This window comes from Ambystoma mexicanum, chromosome 2q, assembly GCF_040938575.1.
Source record: "Ambystoma mexicanum isolate Mex_15411 chromosome 2q, UKY_AmexF1_1, whole genome shotgun sequence".
Lineage (NCBI taxonomy): Eukaryota > Metazoa > Chordata > Amphibia > Caudata > Ambystomatidae > Ambystoma > Ambystoma mexicanum.
In genome coordinates, this window is record NC_090924.1 from 1,477,703,585 (window position 1) to 1,477,726,831 (window position 23,247).

At 48.3% G+C, this 23,247-nt stretch overlaps 1 protein-coding gene across 1 annotated transcript in view; it reads left to right on the forward strand.

The window, feature by feature from the left end:
* The window catches only part of LOC138568906 (uncharacterized), a 513,515-nt gene that overhangs the window by 394,067 nt on the left and 96,201 nt on the right, over positions 1 to 23,247 (forward strand). The window contains exon 9 of the mRNA XM_069646685.1: positions 19,196 to 19,719. Within this exon, the coding sequence (XP_069502786.1) occupies positions 19,196 to 19,719 (524 nt within the window). The remainder of the gene's footprint in view (positions 1 to 19,195; positions 19,720 to 23,247) is intronic.

Sequence of the window (23,247 nt, forward strand, 5' to 3'; positions counted from 1 at the left end):
CTTCTGGGCAATTGCCCCTCTGCCAGCCCTCAACATGGCCTCCCACAATCTCGGGAATCAGTACTCCCTGTTCCCCACCAGGACTCTCAGCAACATTTGTATCAGGTCCTTGTCAAGGTTCACCTCAAATATTTCCATTATTCAACTCAGCACTTCGGCCCAGTATGTCTTGACTTTGGAACATTCCCACCACATATGAAATGGCAAACCCGTTTGTCTGCATCCTCTTGGACAGAGCCGGGAGACACCACTGTACATTTTGGACAACTTCAGGGGGCCAAATGCCACCCATGGAACATTTTAAAATTGTGCTCCATTGCTGATGTGAAGATAGTCCCATGAATCATAGCCCTGTAGACTCCCTCCCAAGCATCCTTCGGAATATCCAACCCCTTCTGATATGCCCAATATTCCTTGTAATTTTGTCTTTTTGGTCTTGTCAGCTGACACCATAACCTTGAATAACTTGGAGAGAATCCCCTTCCTAGAGTCAGCACTGCCAATAATAGCAGACAGCCGGTCAAGTGGCACAGCGAGTAGAGCGCTCGCTTTGACATCAGTGCAGAGCCTGCTAACGCAGGTTCGAATCCCGGCGGGGCCAAACTCAGCCTTTCATCCTTCCGAGGTCGATAAATGAGCACCACACACTGTGGGTAATAATAAAGCAGCGCTCAGATACCTGAGGGTTCGTCGCACTATATTAGTGCCAAATTATTATTATTATTATATGTTCGAAGGGGGATATGGGGTGCGCAAACTCGCTGCTACAGGTGGGGTTGAGGAAGATACCCTTCAATCGAATGTAGTCAAACACACTTATCTTCTCTTGCCCCAACATTTTGGCTACCGCCTCATAACCCTTAAACTTACCCTCTAAGGACATTTTCCCGGCCCTCTCCAGTCCTCTATCAGACCATACCTGGAAGTGTCGAAAACCTTGGGCGCCTAAATTCAAGGGGGCGCCTCAAACCGCTCAGAGGAGATGGCCAGTAGGAAAGTTTGTCATTTATGCCCCTTTTTTCCATACTGACATAAAGACACCCGGAGCGGGGTAGCTTGTCAATGTGCCCGGGACAACGCTTCGAGGGGACCACAGATGATCTATCACTTTCCTTGGATGAGTAAATATATTTTCCAAATATGTAAAAAAATTACATAGATCATCCCACATGTGTTCAAGCATAACCCTCCTTTGTGAGGCTTTGTTATTAAAAATAAAAATCTGGGAAGCTAAACCACCCGCAGATTGCTTGGGAGCATTAACGTTGTTTTCTTGATTCTGGAACGCTTACCCAGCCAAATAAATGTAGCCACCGTTGCAATCAAAATCTTAATCTGGCGGAAGAACCCCAACGAAAACACTATCAGCCTACAAAAAATCTATACAAGAATTCAAAAAACTCATAACCAATGCTAAAGCAACCCACCACAATAAAAGAATTATAAATGCTCAATCCAATGTTGGAGAACTGTTTAAGATTCTGGCGGAATTTCAAGACCAGCCTCCACCATCTAACAAAATAATAAAGGACTCAGAATGGTTTCAAGACATTCATATGGGTTTCCTGTCCAAAATCAACTCCCACAAAGAAATAATGAAAACATCTCTTAATAACGTGACTCCAGTACCAACGACAAAAATTCACAGCGCATCCCACCATTTCCCGAGGCAACATACCACGATTCTCCTTTTCTCACTATTCGGAAGAGTAAAAGCCACATTCTTCCCTGGAGATGACTGCCCCACCAATATTTTCAAGAAGTCAATTAATCTGTTGGTCCCTTGGATCACCAAATTGATCAACCTTTCTTTTGAGGAAGGCACTGTACCCGTTACACTCAAATCTACCTGGATAACTCCCTTACTGAAAAAAAGAAAACCTGGACCCCACTTACAAAGATAACTATAGACCAATAACCAATGTACCCTTCATACTGAAGATACTGGATACACTTGCATATATCCAACTTCAGGCCCATGTCGAAGAGCACAACATTTTAGGCACTTGACAGTCAGGTTACAGGGCTTGCCACGACACGGAAACCGCAATGCTAGACCTTAAGTCCACCTTAGCTGGCAAAGCAGATAAAAACCAAACTGAACTGTTGATGCTGCTCGACCTCTCCGCAGCTTTCGATCTTGTTGATCACAGCTTACTTGTGGCAAGGTTCGGAGAGGTCGCAAACTGCTCCACATTGGTGTCCAAATGGATAGCCTCCTTCTTGGGTCCTCGTATGGTAAGGGTCCATTCACATTTCTCAGACCTGTGGTCTACCACAGGGCTCCTGTCTGTCGCCTCTGCTTTTCAATTTATAGATTCGTCCACTACTGGATCTCCTAAACAAGTTGGGTGTACAATATACAAACTACGCAGAAGACACTCAGGTTGTCATCCAGTTCAGCGGTCACTATAAAAATTATGTGGAAACTATCAATAACATCTACAAAGCCATACAGGTCTGAATGGCCTGTAATTCCCTGGCTTTAAACAATAACAAAACAGAACTTATGATAGTATCCACCAAGAGCACCCAGTCCAAGCAAGCACCTGACCATGTCAATTTCACAATTGCTGACACTGTCATCACAGTCCAAAGGAAAGTTAAAACATTAGGTGTCGTTTTGGATGACGGATTATCCATGAAATCTTACGTCTCCAACATCCAGTCTAGCTGTGGACTTATTAACAAGCAAATACATTATATTCGCCCATTCATAACAACCCAAAACTGTGCACTCCTGTCCAGTTTGATTAACTCCAGACTGGACTACTGTAATAGCCTACTGTCCGGCATCACCACTGCCAATATACAATTTCTTCAAGTGGCTCAGAATAATGCAGTGCGCACCAGCTTTGAACAAACACGCCGTACCCACTTTTCCACCTACCGTAAGAAGCTACATTAGCTTCCGTTAAAGCACCGAATAACACACAAGGTGCTTACAATAACACACAAGTGTGTGTCTCTAAGTAGTCCCACATATCTGTCAGAACGTATCAAAGTCAAGACAACTGGCAGGAACCTTCGCTCTTCCACGGCTACAGTACTTGATCATCCAAGATCCATGGTTGCTAGATTTGGAGGCATCAGTCTTGACTCCCAGGGACCCCGGCTCTGGAATACACTCCCTGCTGCTATACGCCAAATACAAAACTTTCATCTTTTTAAAAAGGCTGTAAAGACTCACCTTTTCAACATTGAGTAAATCCCCCCTCTCATTCATGTGACCTAATCTTTTTATGTTCTGTCTGTCTCGTTTTGTTTTTGAGCGCCCAGAGGCCCACGGGCATGTGGCGTGTAATAAGAATTAAAATAAATAAATAAATATTAAAGAAGGAGGCTGGGAGCTTCAACGGCAAAGCCGGGAAGAGACACAAAAGGTGGGATAAGATATTTATTTAAATGAAGGTCATTCTACCATACCACAAGATCGTCAACAGAGCCAAGCGAGAAAGATCTGTTTGAATTGCCTCCATCATAGGAGCATAATTAAGATCTACTAAAAATTCAAATCGCTTGGGCAGCGCTATTCCCAGGTATGTGATCTTTCACACCCCTGATGGTTCTTAGTTCCCAATCCCAGAGTCCTCAAGACTCAGCAGAAGTACTCTAGATTTGGACACATTGGGGGTCATTACAAGTTTGCTGGTCTGGGAACTACGATACCGGTAAGCTTGATGGTACCATAGTTCCCGGACCGGCAAACTACGAGTTCTGCTCGTTGGTGCCCTTTGGGCCGGCAGGTCTGTCCTGGCAGGCATACCGGCACCCGCAAGCTGAGCATGTTGAATGCACCGGCACCATTCTCTATGGTGCCGGTACATCCAACCTCCCCATTCCAATTGAGCCCTATTAGGCTCAATGGGAATGGGGAGTAATGCTTTCCGGCGTTCTGGGCTGTAATGACCAGGTAATTGCCCATTCACGGGTGCTGGAAAAGATTGCACATTTGGTGGCAGCCTACCAGTTTTACCAGCAAGGCTACCACCAAACTTGTAATAAGGCCCATTGATTTTAAGTCCTGAGAAATGGCCAAAGGCATCTATCTGAGCGAGTAGGGCAGGGGTGACTGGTGGGAGTTCAAGCAAATAAGGACAATTTAAATTCCACCTCCCCACATTTGATCCCCTTAATCTCTGGGTTTTCCCTTATCGCAATCGCGAGGGCTCCATTCAAATGGCGTTCAATAAGGGTGAAAGAGGACATTCGTGCCTCTTGTAAGATGGAACAGAGCCATATAGAGGGCGCTAGAGTGCCACCAAGATGGCCGCTCTTGCGTGGGCTCCAGTAGTGTACCAAAATAAAATCCTGAAAAACAACGGATCCGGGGGCCATCCAACCCCCCCACCGGTGTAGTGGTCGTCCCGAGGCAGAGCGCACCAGCAGCTGCCCCCCCCGACGGCGAGGGGAGCGACCAGGACTACACTTCAGGCTCGAGGCCTGGGAGAGGAGGAGCCCGCACAGAACGCGTCCCGCACCGGCCTCAGCAGACACGGGGCCACGGAGAGATGAGCCAGCGCGGCCCTGTGACCGAGGGAAACATCCCTCGAGGTTGTGGCGACAAGACCCGCAGCCTCCCGAGCCCCCCCGAGGAGACCCACATTAGCCGCACCGCAGCCCGAGACGGCCGTGCTGAGGAGCGGGTCTGAAGAGCAGGTCCGGCGGCAATCGACCCCCACATCAGCCCATGGGGAAGAGGCCACGCGGAGCGACCCCCACCAGTGGAGCCCCCACTCCCTGACATCGCCTGACGGCCGGGAGGCCACCCCCCCGCCAAGGCACACGTGGACGTCATCTGAAGGTGGCAGCAGCACACCAGGTGAGCCCCCTCACCCCCCGCCCGAGAGCGGAAAGGGAACACCGTGCCCTAAGAAAAGCACAAATCGCAAGAACAGGGCGGGGGCCACTGCGGGACGTCTCCTCCACTTCCAGCCACACATCTCCCACGGCGGGAACCAGACACTACAAGCACACTAGGGCCCAGACGAACACCTACAGCCACACCAGCCAGGAAGGCTCCAAATGCACACCCAGGATAAACGGGTTCCCCCGCAGAGCCCAGCGGGTCCCCACGAGAGCGGGGCACAGGGGGACTGCTATCAATAAACCCCCCAGAGTCCCGATAACAGCCGCACTAGCCGGGAAGGCTCCAAATTCACACCCAGGATAAACGGGTTCCCCCGCAGGGTCCAGCGGGTCCCCACGAGAGTCCCGATAATCAGGCGAAAGCCAGCAAAGTGGCGGGTGATACCCCCACACTCAAAGTGACACCATAGGACACAGGAACCCCTGCAAGAGCCACGAATCGCAAACAGGGCCAATAACCCCCCACAAGGGAAGCAATTAAGGGGCAAAAAACCACAGTTGATCCGGATATCCGGCCCAGGCACTACGGCACCGCCAGGATGGGAAATCCCAGAGGAAGCTGACGTTTGAGACAGGGACCATTGTCAAAACCCCAAAAACAAATGAGAGACAGGAGAGTCAAGGAGGGTCCATGCACTCAGATGACGACGCCGCTCAATCCACCGACATCAGAGAAATTATGCTTGAACTAAAAGCAGGGATTGGCAACATTGACAGCAAACTCGACTCCCTGTCCACCAAAGTAGACCAGCTACAGCATCGCTTAGACAAACATGGGGCAGACTAGACACTGCCGAACAACGAATCTCCGATGTCGAAGACAATATATCCTCCATGTCCACCAAGGTATTAACACTTGAAACACAAATGAAAGCCGTCATGGCCAAAATCGAAGACCTCGAAGGGCGATCACGCCGAAACAACATTAGGATCCTTGGGGTGAGGTAGCAGCAAAACAGGAGGAAAATGGAGGACTTTGTGGAATCCCTATGTAAAAACCTATTTGGAAGCCCCATACTGTCCAACATGTTCGTAGTTGAAAGGGCCCACAGGGTCCCAACTAACCGACCCATTCCCGGGACAGCTCCTCGCCCAATAATAGCAAAACCACTCAACTTTAAGGACAGGGACACGCTCCTCCGCTTAGCAAGAGAGAAAGGGAAACTACAACACGACGGAGATGACATCCAATTCTTTCCCAATTTCTCCCCCTCAGTCCAAGCGATACGCAGAACATTCACCGGAGTAAAGCGCTGGTTGCAGGACAACAATCTGCTATACTCCATGCTCTACCAAGCCAAACTACGAATTCAACACAACAGCAAATCACAATTTTTCAACACACCCGAAGAGGCGAATTCGTTCCTCGATAAGCTGGGGTGCAAACAACATGTCGTCAACCCAAGACCACAGAGGAGAGACCGAGTGGACAGAGACCCGCCACGACACCCACTTACACCCATCAGCAGATCATGCTACTCTATCCAAACTAATCCCCGGGATCCCACATCCACGTTAGACCACAGGGTGCGCTGGACCTTGGAGGTTCCCTAGCGCCCCAAGCGCAGCTTTGTTATGTTTTGGGACTTTGGGTGGGGAAATACGATGGGCGAGTTGGGGGTTGCCCGGTTTAATGTTATGGAAGAGTGCTTATCTGGGGTCCGCACCCCCTCCCGCCGCTGCCCGGAATCGCCCAACAATATACCAAAGCCAGCTCCCGCTCCGAAAAGGGAAAACTCAAGCACAGCTCCGAGGAGACATGGTCCACCAAGATGGAACGGTATCTCACCCCAAAACCGACCAAGCAATCAATCACCAGCAACATTCAAGTTAGCTACCTGGAACATCAAAGGGGGCAATAACCCGACGAAAACAAGAAAGATAATGCAATACCTCCGAGACACAAGGTGGATATTGCTCTGATTCAAGAAACGCAGCTCCCCCCCAGAACAGAGAATCGCTGGGCCCGAGACTGGGGCTGTCATAGATACTTTGCATCATACGCCACATACGCCACAGGAGAGGCAATCCTGATACATAAATCCCTGAAATTCAAACTACTCGCCCTCAAAAATGATAAAGAGGGGAGGTCACTCCTGGTACATGGGATCCTGAAAAATGTAGAATTCATCATCATAAACTCCTACTGACCGAACACGGATGGATACAACAACTTTGATTGGGTAATGACGCACCTGGGTGAAACAGGACCCGCAACAATCATATGGGCAGGTGACATGAACACTGCACTAGACCCACAGCTGGACAGATCACACCCGACGACTACAACCCCCTCAAAAGCAGCCCTTCAGGTTCTTGAGATCTGCAAAGCATACAACCTGGTAGATGTCTGGAGACAACAACACGGCAAAACCAGAGACTATGCATTCCACTCCTGGATCCACAAAATCAGCTCCCGCTTGGACTACATACTGGTTTCCGCTCACAGCCAGGTTCAGTGGACAAACAGCCAAATACTGCCTAGATCGCTATCAGACCACTCTGCGGTCACAGTGGAGTGCACCCCACCAGACCCATCGGAAGGGAGAAGACACTGGAGGTTCAAACCCAGATCCCTGCATGACCAGGTTTTCGCTGACGAACTCCGCACAGAGATCATATCCTTCCTGGAGATCAACCAGGGCTCCGTGTCATCGGCCGGAACCCTGTGGGAATCCCTGAAATGTTATGTCAGAGGGATCTGTTTGACCAAAGAACAAGGAATCCTGAAGCTCATCAGACGAGAACTGTCCTCGAGCGAGACCCGCCTGAAAGAGCTCGAGCATCTACAAACCACCTCACAAGAGCCACAAGTGCTAACCTCATTGAAAGAAGAGCTTGATAAGTTCAGAGCGGCAGCAGACTACGAACTGAAATTTCTATCACATGGCCACTGCATCCGTCAATATGGAGAAAAGCAAAAACCAGGCGCCCTCCTCGCGAGGCTGATAGCGGCGGATCGAAAACCCACACAGATCGAGCAGATTCGGAACCCCCAGGGCACCCTAGTATACACCAATAAAGAAAGGAAATAGCTGAAACTTTCCCCACCTATTATCAAGAGTTGTACAAAACCAACTTCACCGCCACCCAAGAGGAACTGGCACACTACCTAGCCAACATCGAACTATATTGGGTGGAAGCCATGCTGAGGGAACTCCTAAACGCACTGATTTCCTCAGAGGAGATCATCCAAGCCATTAAAGACCTCCCAAACACTAATGCGCCTGGTCCCGATGGACTAATAGGCGAGTTCTACAAAGCATTCGCACCCATCCTCGCCCCAGTTCTGTTGCATGTCTTCGAGGAGGCACTAGAGGCCGGCTCACTACCCCCGACCCTCCGAGAGGCAAACATGATACTATTGCACAAAGCCAACAAACCTCCAGAAGAGTGTGGCTCGTACAGACCAATATCACTTATAAACCTGGACAATAAAATATTAGCTAAAATCCTGGCCTCTAGACTCATTCCCCTGATGCCGTGCTGGTACTTGCAGACCAAGCCAGATTTATACTGGGCCGCAACACAACATTTGGCATCAGACGCATGTTCAGAGTCATGGAGGCTCTAGACCGCTCACGCCAAGCAGTGGCGGTCCTTTTGGACGCCGAGAAAGCTTTCGACTCCATCGAATGGCCTTTCTCTCCTCCAGAGAATGGGCCTGGGAAAGAGATTCCTCCAGCTAACTGCCCTCCTGTAGAACCAACCCCGCTCGCACATCATTTTGGGAAAAACTAGATTGACGGCAATAGAGCTCCAGCGGGGAACAAGACAGGGGTGCCCACTGCTCTGGTGATGGAACCCCTTGACTCAGACCTCCGAGCCAGACACATACAAAGGGGCCTGACCTTCGGCCCCCACAAACTAATAATCTCCCTATATGCAGATAACATCGCCCTTTACATACACGACCCGACAATAAATTTGAATCCAGTAATACGGGATATAATAAAATTTGGTAACTTCTCCGGACTAAAAATTAACCATAGCAAATCCATTGTATTCCCACTCACCCCAGAGACCCAAGAATTCCAGGATGACTTTGGTTCCAAATGGGAACACACGAACGTCCACTATTTAGGTATACAAATGGCCAGAGACCACCAAACTCTTTTCCCAGACAATTATGGCAAAGTATTCCAAGCACTACAAGGGAAAATCGAAAGATGGAAATCACTACCACTCACCCTATGGGGCCGGGTGTCGATAGTAAAAATGGTAATACTTCCCAAACTCCTCTATCTCTTTGAAAACCTGCCCCTACTAGTACCCAAAAAGCATCTCCAACACCTGAAGAGCATGATCTTGGAACTTCTCTGGGTGGGCAAACCAGCCAGAATCGCCTATAAATCACTAATCCAGCTTGTTAAAAAAGGCAGAATGGCACTCCCGGGTGTAGAACGTTACTACTGGGCAGCACAAGCCCAATTCCTGGGCCACTGGTACACCGCACACTTCGTCCGCCCCCATGTTCAGCTAGAGCGAGCCCTCACATCTCCTAACCTGCTCAGAGCAGTCATCATTGGCCATACAACACTCTAAACACGGTCCTCTCCACCTTAGCAATATGGAAAATAATCGCGCAGAAATGTAAAATTCAGACCAGGTTCTCCTCCCTTCTCCCGATAAAATTCATCCCTGGTATTCCCCTGACCAATGAGAAAGTTTACCTGAACTGGGCCGACAAGCTAAACTTAAAAACCATGGGCGATCTCTTTATCGAAGGAAACTTCCTCACCCCCCCCCAACAGGCGAAACACTGCGGGCCTCCACCGCCCTAGACACGTTTATTTACTTCCATCTTAGAGGCACCCCGCAAACCTGATTGCCCTCGTTCCCGCAACAGCCCGCAACATGGCAACTGCTACATGGAGGCATCCAAACTCAAGGGTCCCCACAGCTGGGTGGCGTCCCCGTGGATACCAGGTGAGCGTAACAGAACGCAAAGACTGCCAAACCAATCCACCTGGGCGCCATGGAAACATCAGAATAAGTCCAATTGGCCCAATTGTTGGGAGAACTTAGTGACGAGGTTCACTCTGCCAGACAGGAGACTAACGCTCTCCGGAGAGACTTATTGGTGACTAAAGAGTGTACCGAAGATATCAGCAGGCAAGTCTTGCAATCACAAGCGGGTCAGACGCCTCTACCTGGGAACAACCCACTGATGCAAACTCCTAGTATGTCATCCACTGTCTCTACTCCAGTACAAGTTGTGTTACCAGGTACAGTTCCTTTGGCACCACCGGAGAGGTTTGCTGGTGATCCACGAAAATATGCAGCTTTCATGAATCAGTGTCGGCTTCATTTTCTTTGCAGGCCGGGAGCATTACCAAATGACCAAGCCCGGGTAGCCTTTGTGTTATCATACCTAAGTGGCAGCGCCGCAGATTGGTCGGTACCATTGGTGTCCCATGATGACCCTTTATTACATAATTTTGGAGACTTTCAGAGGGAAATGGAAAAACTCTTTGCTCGCCATACCCGAGAAAAAGCTGTGGACAATGAACTCCTTTCCCTCCGACAGGGGAATCAGGATTTGTTAACGTATATTGCTACTTTCAACCGATTAGTTGCTGAGGCTAGGTGGCCTGAAAACAAAAGAACCACGTTGTTTCATCGGGGCTTACGAGGCGAATTAAAAGACGTTCTAGCTCAAGTGGTTAATCCTCGCAGAGATTGTTCTGAATTCATAGACTTGGTTGTGCAACTGGACCACCGGTTGCAAGACCGAAAAGCAGACCGTTCTAAAATGGACCCTCGGCCAGTGTACGTTCGGCCTAGAGACAATGGGCCTCATTCCGAGTACGGCGCTAATCAATGGCGCTATTAATGCCTTGGTTGACGCCGTACCCGGACCGGCAGCGCCTTGGTGGATGGCGGAATCACCGCCCCATTCCAAGGTTGGCGAGGCGGTGATTCCCCATTCACCAAGGCTCTTCCCCATTCCCAAATGAGCCCCCATAGGGCTCAATGGGAATGGGGAAGATGCAAATAACGGTGACCGTTCATTACGGTCACCGTTATTGGCTTGCAGGCCCCTTTGCGCCCTCGACTTTAACACCTGCTCAAAGCAGGCGTTAAGGGCGAGGGTGCAGAGGGAACTCGGAGTATGGCGGTAAGGGAATACCGCCACCGGTCTCGTTACCGGTGGCCGCTATCCCTTACCGCCATACTCGGAATGAGGCCCAATGTAACTCGAGTGCAAGAAAATACTGTGGAGCCCATGCAAATCGGAGGGGTACGACCCCCACTAACAAAACAAGAGCGAGATAAAAGGAGACAACAACAACTATGTCTGTACTGCGGAAAGTCAGGGCGTTTCCAGAAGGACTGCCCAGTGAAACCTCCGAGGAAGATCATTGGAGCCACGGAAAAAGATGAAGAGAAGGAGTGTCAGTCAGGAAACTGCCCAGCTCGGCAAACGTAGAGGTCAGTTTGTCGAGTGAGGGAAAAGAGCCACCGACCTCACACTTTACAATTCTGGTGATCTTAATTAATAACCAAAGGTCGTCAAGAATGCATGCCATTGAAGCATACATCGACAGCGGAGCAGTTGGGAATTATATAGATCAGGACCCAGCTGCAGAGATGGGGCTTGCCCTGTGTTCCAAGCCAACTACAGACAAGGTAACCATGGTGGATGGGACAGAAATTGCTTCCGGACCCGTAACTCAGCGCACAGCCGAGATAACCTTTCTATGCCGGGACGGACATCGGGAACTTATTTTGTTCGATCTCATCAAGGCACCTCAATTCCGGCTCATTCTAGGGATGGCATGGTTAGTTGCTCACAACCCTTTGATTGACTGGCGGGCAAGAAAATTAACCTTTCCCAGCGACTGCTCTCCAGCCTGTTATTACCAAGAACAGAAACCTGCTTTCAGTATCTCTACGACTCCTGAAGTGGCAACTTTGGGAGTGACTAGTACTTTGCCTGAGGAATACCAAGATTTCCAGGATGTATTCCAGAAGGACCAAGCAAACATGCTGCCGCCGCACAGGCCCTATGACTGCCAGATCGACCTTGTTCCCGGTGCTCAGGTTCCTTGCGGCAGAATCTATGCTCTCACGGAACCCGAAAACCTTCATCTGAAGGCTTATTTAGACCAGTACCTCGCAAATGGATTCATCCGCCCATCCAAGTCCCCTGCAGCTTGTCCTTTGTTCTTCGTACCAAAAAAAGAAGGGGACCTAAGAACCTGTATTGACTACCGCGCATTAAACCAGATCACTGTAAAGAACCATTACCCCTTGCCGCTCATCCCAGAAATGCTGGACCAGGTCAAAGATGCCCAAATTTACACCAAAGTGGACCTTCGAGGAGCATACCACCTGGTGCGGGTCAGAAGAGGAGACGAATGGAAAACTGCTTTCCGCACCAAATATGGTTTGTTCGAATATCAAGACATGCCCTTTGGGTTATGCAGCGCTCCTGCAGCGTTTCAGTATTTTATGAATGACGTTTTGAGAGAGTTAATTGATGTCTGCGCCCTAGTGTACATAGATGATATCTTAGTGTACTCAACTTCAAAACAGGATCCCATCAAACACGTCCGTTCAGTCCTCTCCAAGCTCCGGGAACATTGTTTATATGCAAAGCTGGAGAAGTGCTTTTTTCACGTCACCGAAGTTGAGGGCCTCATTACACGGTAGGCGGTAACCATGGTGCTATTAGCGCCATGGTTGCCACCGGTATTTTACCGTGTCCGCCTTGGTGGATGGCGGAATTACCGCCCTACTCCATGGTGAGTGGGGCGGTAATTCCCCATTCACCAAGGCCCTTCCCCATTCCCATTTTTTCCCCCATAGGGCATAATGGGAATGGGGAAGGCGCTAATTACGTTACCGCAAATTGCGGTACCGTAATTAGCACCAAGGTCCCTTTGCGGCACCCTACTTTAACGGCTGGTAAAACCAGCCATTAAAGTCGGGTCCCGCAAAGGGAACTCGTAGTAAGGCGGTAAGGGTTAATGGTCACCGGTAGCATTACTGGTGACCGTTAACCCTTACCGCCTTCCGTGTAATGAGGCTGGGTTTTATTTTTACTCCAGGAGGCATCAGAATGGACCTGCATAAAGTGGACGCCGTTTTGAAATGGCCATCACCAACATCAGTAAAAGGGGTACAGAGTATGTCGGGCTTTGCAAACTTCTATCGCCGGTTCATACCAGACTTCTCACAGGTCGTACACCTGATCACCATATTGCTAAGAAACAATAACAAGAAATTTGCCTGGACCAAAGAAGAAGCAGAGAAGGCTTTTCAGGAACTCAAGAAAAGGTTCACCTCCGCGCCAATCCTGCGACATCCTCGCCCCGATCTTCCTTATATCGTGGAAACAGACGCTTCCAGCATAGCGATGGGAGCTGTCCTCTCACAAAGAGATCTAGTAACAGGCCAGCTACATCCAGTGGCCTTTTGGTCGAAGAAATTTTCTCCCCCGGAGATGAATTATGCCATCATGGACAAAGAACTCTTGGCGATCAAATTCGCCTTTAAGGCCTGGCGGCACTACCTTCTGGCGGCCAGACACACCATTATAGTTATCACAGACCACCGAAACTTGCAATACCTTAAGACAACTAAAGCCCAGTCTTCACGCCAATTGCGGTGGGCCCTTTTCTTTGCCGAATACGACTATGTCATCACTTTTCGACCAGGGGTCAAGAATGGAAAAGCTGACGCACACTCTCATACAGGCACTGATGACTTGGTATATACGCCCGCAGATCCAGTCCCCATCATACCGGAAGACAAGCTCTTGGGCCTCACTATGGCCTTAACCCAAGTTGAACTGAGAGAGAAGATTCAATGAACCATGAACCCAGATGCCTTCCTCGCATGGCAAGCGGAAGGAGAACAATATTCCATTAAAGATCACTTACCCTTTTTTAAGGATCGGTTGTCTGTACCCACCAAAGACTTACAACAACAAATTGTTGCTAGTTATCATGATTCCCTGATCGTAGGGCACCCAGGAATCACCAAGACTCGAGTCAAGATAAAACAGAACTTCTGGTGGCCTGCCTGGCGTAAGGATGTCATCCAATATGTTCAGTCCTGCGTAGTCTGTGCGCAAAACAAGTCACAAAAACAAAAACCATCCGGTCTTCTGCAACCTTTAGACATTCCTCCCACTCCTTGGCATACTCTTTCCCTCGACTTCATCACTGACCTACCTCCCAGTCAAGGGTTTAACACCATCCTGGTAGTCGTGGACTTGTTCTCAAAGATGGCACACTTTTTTCCATTCAAAGGCCTCCCTGACGCACCCACTCTAGCCAAAGTGTTCCTGGATGGTATTGTAAAACTACATGGCTTCCCATCAGTCCTGATCTCCGATCGAGGTAGCCAGTTCATCTCCAACTTCTGGAAAAAATGTTGTGCAATGGCACAAATTGACGTCCGGCTATCCTCTAGGCATCACCCCCAAACGGACGGTCAGACCGAGAGGACCAACCAGACCCTCGAACAATACCTATGGTGCATGTTACACCATGAACTAAGAGACTGGAAAGATTTGTTATGGATAGCCGTGTACGCATATAACAACTCCTTGCACTCCAGTACCGGACAAACACCCTTTTATACCCTTTATGGTAGACACCCTGTACCTCAGAACTAGATGTCCCAACAAATTTGGAAATGTCAGCAGTAAAAACTCTTCACACCAACATCACTCAGGCTTTCAAAAAGGCCAAAGAACATCTTATTTTCGCCAAAGAAAAACAAAAGCAATTTGCCGACCAACACCGGAAAAAGGCCCCAGACTATCAGGTAGGAGACAAGGTTTGGCTGGCTGCCAAGTTTGTACCCATCAAGGGAACCCAGACTTTTCAACCCAGCTACTTAGGATCTTACACCATCAAGGCAATTATCAATCCAGCGGCCGTCAAACTAGACTTACCACCTAACCTACAGATTCACCCAGTATTTCATGTGTCCCTATTAAAAGCCCGGTACACGGATTGGGACACCACCAAAAACCATACTTATTGACGGAGAACCAGAATTCAAAGTCAGAAGCATCTTGGATTCCAAGTATTCGAGGGGAAAGTTATACTACCTAGTCGATTGTAAAGGATTTGGACCCCAAGACAGATCCTGGGAACCCTGTGAAAACATTCATGCACCACGTCTGATCAGAACATATCATCGCAACTTTCCAACTAAACCAGGGCCGGACAGAAGGAACTCCTTAAGAGTGAGCTTGGGGGGGGAGGGCTGTCACGACCCACTTCATGAAACCCCCCCCGGCAGGCCCATGGGCAGGAGGGGTCTTGGCTCGGGCCCCCAACAAGCTTAGGCTTCCTTTGCCTAGGCCCTCTTGGGGCCAGTCCTGGCGCCTTTGGCGCCAGGCTCATACTTAATGAAGACTTGTGCTTGGGAACTACTTTATTTCAATGCCAGTCAACATGGAGGCATCCACATAGCTTGGCTCCTTGGAACCAAGCTATGCGGTATAGTGTTTTGGGTGTGGTAGCCTAGGGACTATTTTACCTGGACTACTTTCTTGATGCTATTTAAACCACACCCGAGCAAGACAACACACTTTGCGTTACTTTGCAATCCTGCAACGTGACGCTCATCGTGTTCAGCAGCATCTGCGAACCTCGGAAGAACAGCACCTGAAAAACAAAAGGGACATCGTTATTAGCAGCAGCTTACCTGTGATTCCACCGCTAGCTGCCCTCTGCTCCTGCAAACAGCATCCAAGGAACAGTGAGCCTCCCGGACCGTCGGATCTGCAAAAGGAGAGAAACAAGACATTAGACATTTACAATTGTGCCGGCAGCTTACCTCTCAAGTCGCCCATCGACAAGCACTGCCTTGGGACTTCTTGCTCCGGGTGAGCACCGCAACCTACGGGAACAAAAGACAACAGGTCAGCAAAGGCAAGGCATCATAGCGCTGCGCATAGCGCCTACTTACCGCATCAGGGCGCTCTCGAAAAACCATCACCTGCCGGTGAGTCCAAATTCAGCCAACATTCCACAGCGAACTTCCGCGCACCTAAGGAGAGAGAAAAGACATTATTGAATCCAAGAAAGGCTTACAGTATAACAGTAATAAGACCTACCTGAAAGACTGTAGAGGGCAGCATCAGTGAAGTAACTAGATCGCACTCGCCCACAAAGGACAACATGCCCCTGCCAAGAAGTCAGGACGGAGAGCACGCCAAAATCCATAACAATTTGAGGAAAGCTCCAGGGAGGGGCTGCGTGCATACGGGGTGTTGGGAGGCTCTTACCCCAGTTGCCCAGTCTTGAACATTGCCCACCTGTTTTCCAGGCAGAACTTCTGCACTGATTTTACCAGGGAGCGGCTGAGAATGGCACTAGAGTCCCCGCAGCTGGGTGGCGTCCCCGTGGATACCAGGTGAGCGTAACAGCATGCCCATAGAACCTGACCCCAGGATCACACTCCTGGGACTTTCTAAACACTTCTGCAACTTTAATATTTTCCGCCCACTGACACAAGAGTTAAACCCTAATGTAGCTATATTTCCCTTTTAGAAGAACACTCGTACGAAGGCGGTATCGCCCTTTAGACTTCCCCGCCTCACTGATATTACACGCGTGCTATCACAGCGTTCGACTTGGCAGTTCTGACAGCGACTTCACGCTCCTACGCTTTTCTCCATTTCAGGTAACAATGCGAACCGTGTCACACAGAATACTTATAAACTTGCATTTAGAGCAACATATAATTTAGTTTTATTATTTCAGATCTACAATCAGGCACCATTTTGATTGCTTTCTCTCCATGATACTGCTTCAAGGATATTCATGCATGAGAATAGCAGGTCAGTCCCTTGGCATGTTTTTTCAAGCTCAGTTACATTTATAATGAGTATCAGTTGTGGTAATATGTTTATTTGCCCTTTATTATTATTTATTTTTTCAGAAATCTTTCTGACAACGTTATAATCCTCCACTAATGATGGACACTTTGGATGATGACATAACCAATTACCCATTTCCTAACACAACATGGGTAATGTATGTGAATCTCACTATTATAACTTGAATCTCCAATCATGCTTTTGCTCATTCTGACAATGATTATGCTATGATTTGATGTATGATTTCTCTATATTCCAATTTTGGACACTATGATTGGCTTGTTCATTGTTACAATCACCTAAGAGATTTAACCAGAAGGCAGCTATTAATATATATATATGTTCACAGGCCCTGAAGAAGGGTTTTACACCCGAAATGCATAGGCCTTAATATGACATTTCAGCCTCAAAATTCTAATTCCCCCAGAGGAATTACAGCTTATGAAAATAATAAGCAAACCAAGATTTAATAAATACATATTTGTTTTTACAGTAAGCTTTAGTTGAACTTTAATTACCGCATGAAACCACACCCAAGTGGTATACAGGAGTGCAGCCCGCACCGCTGGCTTCACAGCCAAGGTCTTTCTTTTGTGATTTGTTTAGTGTTCTACCACGGAGACACTTCTTCCAGTGGGTTTGCACCCTAAATTTCTAAAGAAACATTTTTTTCCATTTTTTGGAATTTTTGATTCTGTTAAAACAGACGTAGTGCAACGCTCACCGTCATAGTACTTACTAAACACTTCCCCATTCGAACACGCAAACTAGGAGGGCTACTACTATTGCTGGCACACAGGAGGATTGCAATGTCATGGGGAGAAGGACCTACACCAACTGTACACCAATGGCTGAAAGACATAGGCCCTCATTACGACCCTGGCGGATTTTTTCCGCCATCGACGGACTTTCCGGCCATGGCGTAAAGTCCGTTTACGCCATGGCGGATGGTGGACTTACCGCCCCATTCCGAGGTCGGCGGGGCGGTAAGTCCCCATTGACCCATTTACCCTTCCCCATTCCCATTTCGGCCCCATAGGGTATAATGGGAGTGGGGAAGGAGTTAATTACGCCACCGTAAATTACGGTGGCGTAATTAACACCAAGGTCCCATAGCGCCATGGATTTCTCCGCCCGCAAAAAGCGGGCGGAAAAATGACCATGGCGCTTTGGGAACTCGTAGTTGGCGGTAAGGGGTCGGCGCAGCTAACGCTGGCGTAGACCCCTTACCGCCAGGGTCCTAATGAGGCCCATAGCATATTGCCAGGACACAGAATCAAACTACGTCAAGCTACTACCCCTGCATGCTCGACCACCGGACATTTGGGCTCATACATTGCTTATCTGCTATCCACGGGAAGCACCGACTCCTCAAGAGCCACATCCCCAGAACTTGAGCAAAACTACACGGACATACACCCCAACATGAGCACAGCAACCAACTGTTTACCACTGAAGACTTATGTCAAGGGTGTCCTGGCGGGTACCGGGGAGGGGGCGGGATGGGCGGGACATGAAGCACTAGTTACTTCTAAGTTTATGTTTACGATATATGTTTTGTTTGTTTATTGTACAAATACCAAAAATAAAGTTTAAAAAAAAAAGATGGAACATAGCCGACAAGATCCTGTTAACCAATACCCTAGTTGTAGGGTTACTATATAGGGCCAAAACCCAACGCCAAAGATTCCTTCCAATCCCCATTCTCTGGACAACCTTCCCCATATAACCCCACCTGAATCCATTGATACACAAAATCTGGGGAGACATAAAAAAGAGGAGGACGGAGAGAAGGGTGCTGAAACTTACCATCTTTGAGGGTGGAGTGACCAGACCCCTCCCCTACCTTTCCAGAGTGTCCTGAGGTGCAGCCAGCTTTCCTGAACCTTAAACAAAGTCTTGCTATGTAAGTAGCAATAACCCAGCCCTTAATTGCATAAGCCCTTCATTCTTGTAGCATTGCATCCAATATTTCCCCATTGAAAAATCTCCATTGAAAACCCCAAATGCCAGTATATTTCAGTCATTTCCCCATAGAAGAAAAATGGTCCAACTCACAGTATATAGGTACTTCCCCATGATGATCATGGAAGAAAGATACCAGGAGAGTGTAGCCTCTGTGCAAAGTCAATCTGAGTTATTGGATAAAGCAGAGAGAGAGATAAGGCAGGTAGAGGAGAAAGTGCCACAGAGCCAGAAATCTGAGTTAAAATTAGGTGACATCATTCAGCACCTAAAGGATGAGTTAGCGTTACAGCACCAAATGAATGCAGAGCGAGAGTCTCCATTTTCTGCACTGAGAGAGGAGTGTCAAGAAGGTGTTGAGAACCTGAGAGAAAATTGAATCAGCAATTGGCACATAACAGGGCCTGCTTAGAGGACATGTACACCTTTCAAATACAGATTAGGCAACTGAAAGATGAGAATAGCCAGTTGATTATTAAGGTGGTCAATTCCCAGGCGGAATTTGACCAGGAGCGCCAGAATTTGAGTGCTTGAAGCGGCAGAGAGCTCACCTTAGTGATCAGAATAGCACATTGTGTCAGGAAAAAGATGCCCTGTGTCAGGAAGTGTGCCAGTTAAAGAAAGACCTGGAGAAAAGCGAGTCATGTTTCCAGGAACTGACTGACATGAGGGTAGAAAATGAGAAATTAATGGGACATGTGGGACAAATAGAATTTGAACTAGATCAGACAACACAGACCAAAAATGCACAGAGTGAGGAGATTAGCCTCCTGCAAAAGAAGAGGTATGAGTATTCCCAGATAATACAAGATTCACAGAAAGAAAATGAGTCCCTTTGTGAGGAGAGCAAGGGACTCAATGGCCAAGTAGTGGCACAAAGCAAGGTTATAGAAACTACTAAAGCTCTGGTAGCAGAGCTCAAAGCTCAGGCCTCTATCTACCACCACAAGATAGGGGCTGAGAAAGATAAAGCAGAGAGATTGGAGAAAGAAATGGCTAGACTCAATCAGACCTTGAGAAATCCCAATCTGTTAGTAATGGAAGGGGAATGCAGGGAAAATGGGCCTGTAGTCTTTGGAAAAACATCTAATTGTGCTAAAAAGGGGGCTTGGAACTACATTTCCCATGATTCTGGCAGCCAACTGCTATTTAAAGACTTCCCTGGCCCGTGCTGCCTGCTGGTGATTGATGGCGTGACACGTGCCGGAGGAAGCAGTGTGCTCAGGCGGAGCATGTGGAGATTCCATTTTGAGGAGAGGGAGCGATTCCAATCAGCCCTCGGCCCGGCGGTGACCTTTTGCAGTGTGTCCTCCAGATCGGAGTTGGAGAAGCCGTTCAACGCAGGATCTTTTCTGCATGGGGGGGTGCTGGTTAGCCCCCCCCAGGCCTCAGATAAGTGTTCGCAATTAATGTTCTTTGTATACAAATCCGTGCTCTCACGCAGAGTACTGAAACACTTGCAAATGCTGGTATGAACTGTGCATCGGCGTGGAAGTACGTGCATATGGTTACCCTCTGCATTCTAGAGTGGACGTGAGGTAGAAGCAGATAAACATTTAAACGAACATTGCACTGCCGTGTGGCGCCTTTAGGAGAACACATGTAGTTATTGCTCAGTAATTCCAAAGACTTGTTTGAGGTCAACACAGCAGTTTTCCGAACTAAGACTGAGCAGGGTTAAAGCGAGGGCAAAGCATATTATGCCGTAACGCTATGTTTGTGTGTGGCAGCATTTTTGTTTCATTCCATGCTGAATTATTAACCATGTTGAAGTACTGTTCTATGTGTTCTGTCAGTCAGGCATTATGAAGAGAGTGTGAAAGTGCATATTTGTGAGAGGCATTACTAATGAAGAAGTGCTGTCTCCAGGTCTCAGGGGTTTCAGCTTTCAGTGTCCTGTTTCATTCATGTGTTATGTGCTATTCATGCTTCATGTGCTTATGTTTGTGGCTGCTTAAGGTAATTACAATTACCATTGGGAGTTAGCATTTAATCTGAAGGATACTGACTGAGTGGTAGATTGAGGCAAGCCTATATGGTTTTCAGTTTATGTTTATTGTGCTCTACTTCTCCTTTCCCGGTTACCCTAACACCCCCTACCCATCCATAAACTCTCCCTAACCCTCTTCCCCCTTAGGCTGCCTCGGGGTCCCTGTGTTTCTACAATCAGGAGCCCGTGTCAACCAAGGTGGGAGGGGTCACTTCATTTGGCTTCCGTGGCTAGGAAGGAGCTGTGTATACGGAAGGAGCTGTGTATACGTCAGGGGTGTGACAGGCAAAACCTGACCATGGTGTGATGCTCTCTTTACAAGGGGCCTCAAGCCAACACGCCACATTATATGCGCAAGCTACTGTAAATTTCATGTTTATCAGTTCACAATAACCGGGAACCAACAGGCAGCTAGACTCAATTAGGCCTTGGATAACTGGGCCAGAAGGCACGTCCCTAGCCGATATTGATGGACGTGCATCATTAATTAGGTTTAAAAATCTTTTGCCAAATACATCTGACCAGGAGGACTCCTATGATGCGAAGTACAGGGAGTTAGACAGGCAGAAACACAGGTTGCAAAGGTACCATCTGAAACAGTACTCAGTACTCAGTCTTGGAGCACCTGGATCTGTATGACCAGACAATGACATCATTTGGAATAAAAAATGGCCATAATTCCATGGAGTTTGTCAAGTGGACATTCTCCCTGGAATACTCCAGCTTCTTTGCTGGGCTGGAGGATCAAAATCATTCAAGATGGTCTACTTACAAGGCAGCCATCTTGAAACACTTCTCAGTGCACAGGAACCCCCAGGAGGTTTGCAAGGCGGCTTACAACCTGCAGTGCGGAGAGGATCAGGCACTGAGAGAGTTTGTGCAAGAATTGAAGCAGACATTTGCCCAGACCTCTAGATGGGTTCGCACAAATAGCAAGGAGTTTATCAATACTTATTTTCATGCCCTCCCTAAGTACATCATGACACAACTGGTTATGAACTTTCACAATCAAAGGACTCTGGATTGGGTAATAGAACAGGCTACCTGGATCTATGAAGTCCAAAAGCCAGTGGAAAACAAAAATACTCAAGAAAATCCCAAACCCTCCAACACCCCCACTGCTGCTAAGGTGGCGAAGGTGAAGAATACCCCCATTTTGGATTTAGAAATGCGGGGGCCCTAAAAATACTCCTCCCTCTAGTAAACCAAATGAGAGGCAGAGGAGATCCTCTGATCAGTCCAAAGCGGGTGGTAGCCAGGCAGGGTATCCCACAAATGCGTCACCTGACTCTGCCACCTGCATAGGCCCAAGATACAATGGTAACAGACCCATCCTGGGGTATGTATGTACTCCCCTGGCACAAGAAGAGAAGCCCCAATCAGGTAAGTACAGCTCCAGGAAACTTCCTGCAAAACGTACCACAGAACTTCCCTCTGGAAGAAAGAAATATTCCATCCTCCAACCTATGTTTCTTCCCTAGATACCCTCCAAACACCAACTTCCAGAATAATCCTCCTCTCTCTCCCCGCTTTCAGGATTCTAGACCCCCAAATCAGGGAGAAGGAAGACCAAGGATAGAGGGCTACCAGGGAAACCCTTAATACCCAAGCTACTCTGGGAGAAGGAACAGTTACCCTTCCAGAGAGCCACAAAGGTATGACTCTAGGCCCCCCTACCAACCAGAGAGGATGTCCCAACTGGAGCGCCAGGTCCAAAGTCTGAACCAAGACCTGAATCACATGTTGAGGGCTCAGCAGGGCCCTCAAATGAACATGGCTGCACAAAACAGCTCAAGCCCAGAGTCTGGTGCCCCAGAGCAATGACGGGGGGAAAACCCTGACAACCAACAAGTCCTTCCTTACCTGAGAAAAAACCTTTAGAAACCTATGAACCTGAACCCAAATCTCGTACCCCGAAAAGCTGCAACTTAGCAGGCATTAAAAACCAACCCGCAAAGGGACCAGGGTGCTAATTACGGTACCGCAATTTGTGGTACCATAATTAGCGCCTTCCCCATTCCCATAGAGCCCTATGGGGCAAAAATGGGAATGGGGAAGGGCAATGGGGGAAGGGGGAATTACCGCCCCACCAACCTTGGAATTGGGCGGTAATTCCCCTTTCCTCCAAGGCGGTGCCAGTATTTTACCGGCATGGACCAAGGTGCTAATAGCACCTTGGTCCTCCGCCTACCGTGTAATAAGGCCCAAAGTCTGGTCTCAACTGGGGGGTAACCCCATGGGCTTTGACAATCCTGAGAAAGCATTTCGGTTAGCCCAATTGCTGCTGTATACAGTTGAAGGTCAAACTGAAGAAGAGATCGCCATCCCAGGGCTGGTCCGACAATTCAATGTTTCCCTAATAATTAAGCGAGGACAGAGCATCCAAAACCAGGACACATATATAAATTTAAATTAACACCTCCAACAGTAAGGTTTGTATTTGCACCCGACACAACTCATTAACCTAGAACACAACACCAACCGAATATTGGTGGATAACAGTGACCCTATGAGTATCACTCTGGGCACAGACACCTTCCTTGGAATGGCGCTTGATGCTCAACATTTCTCC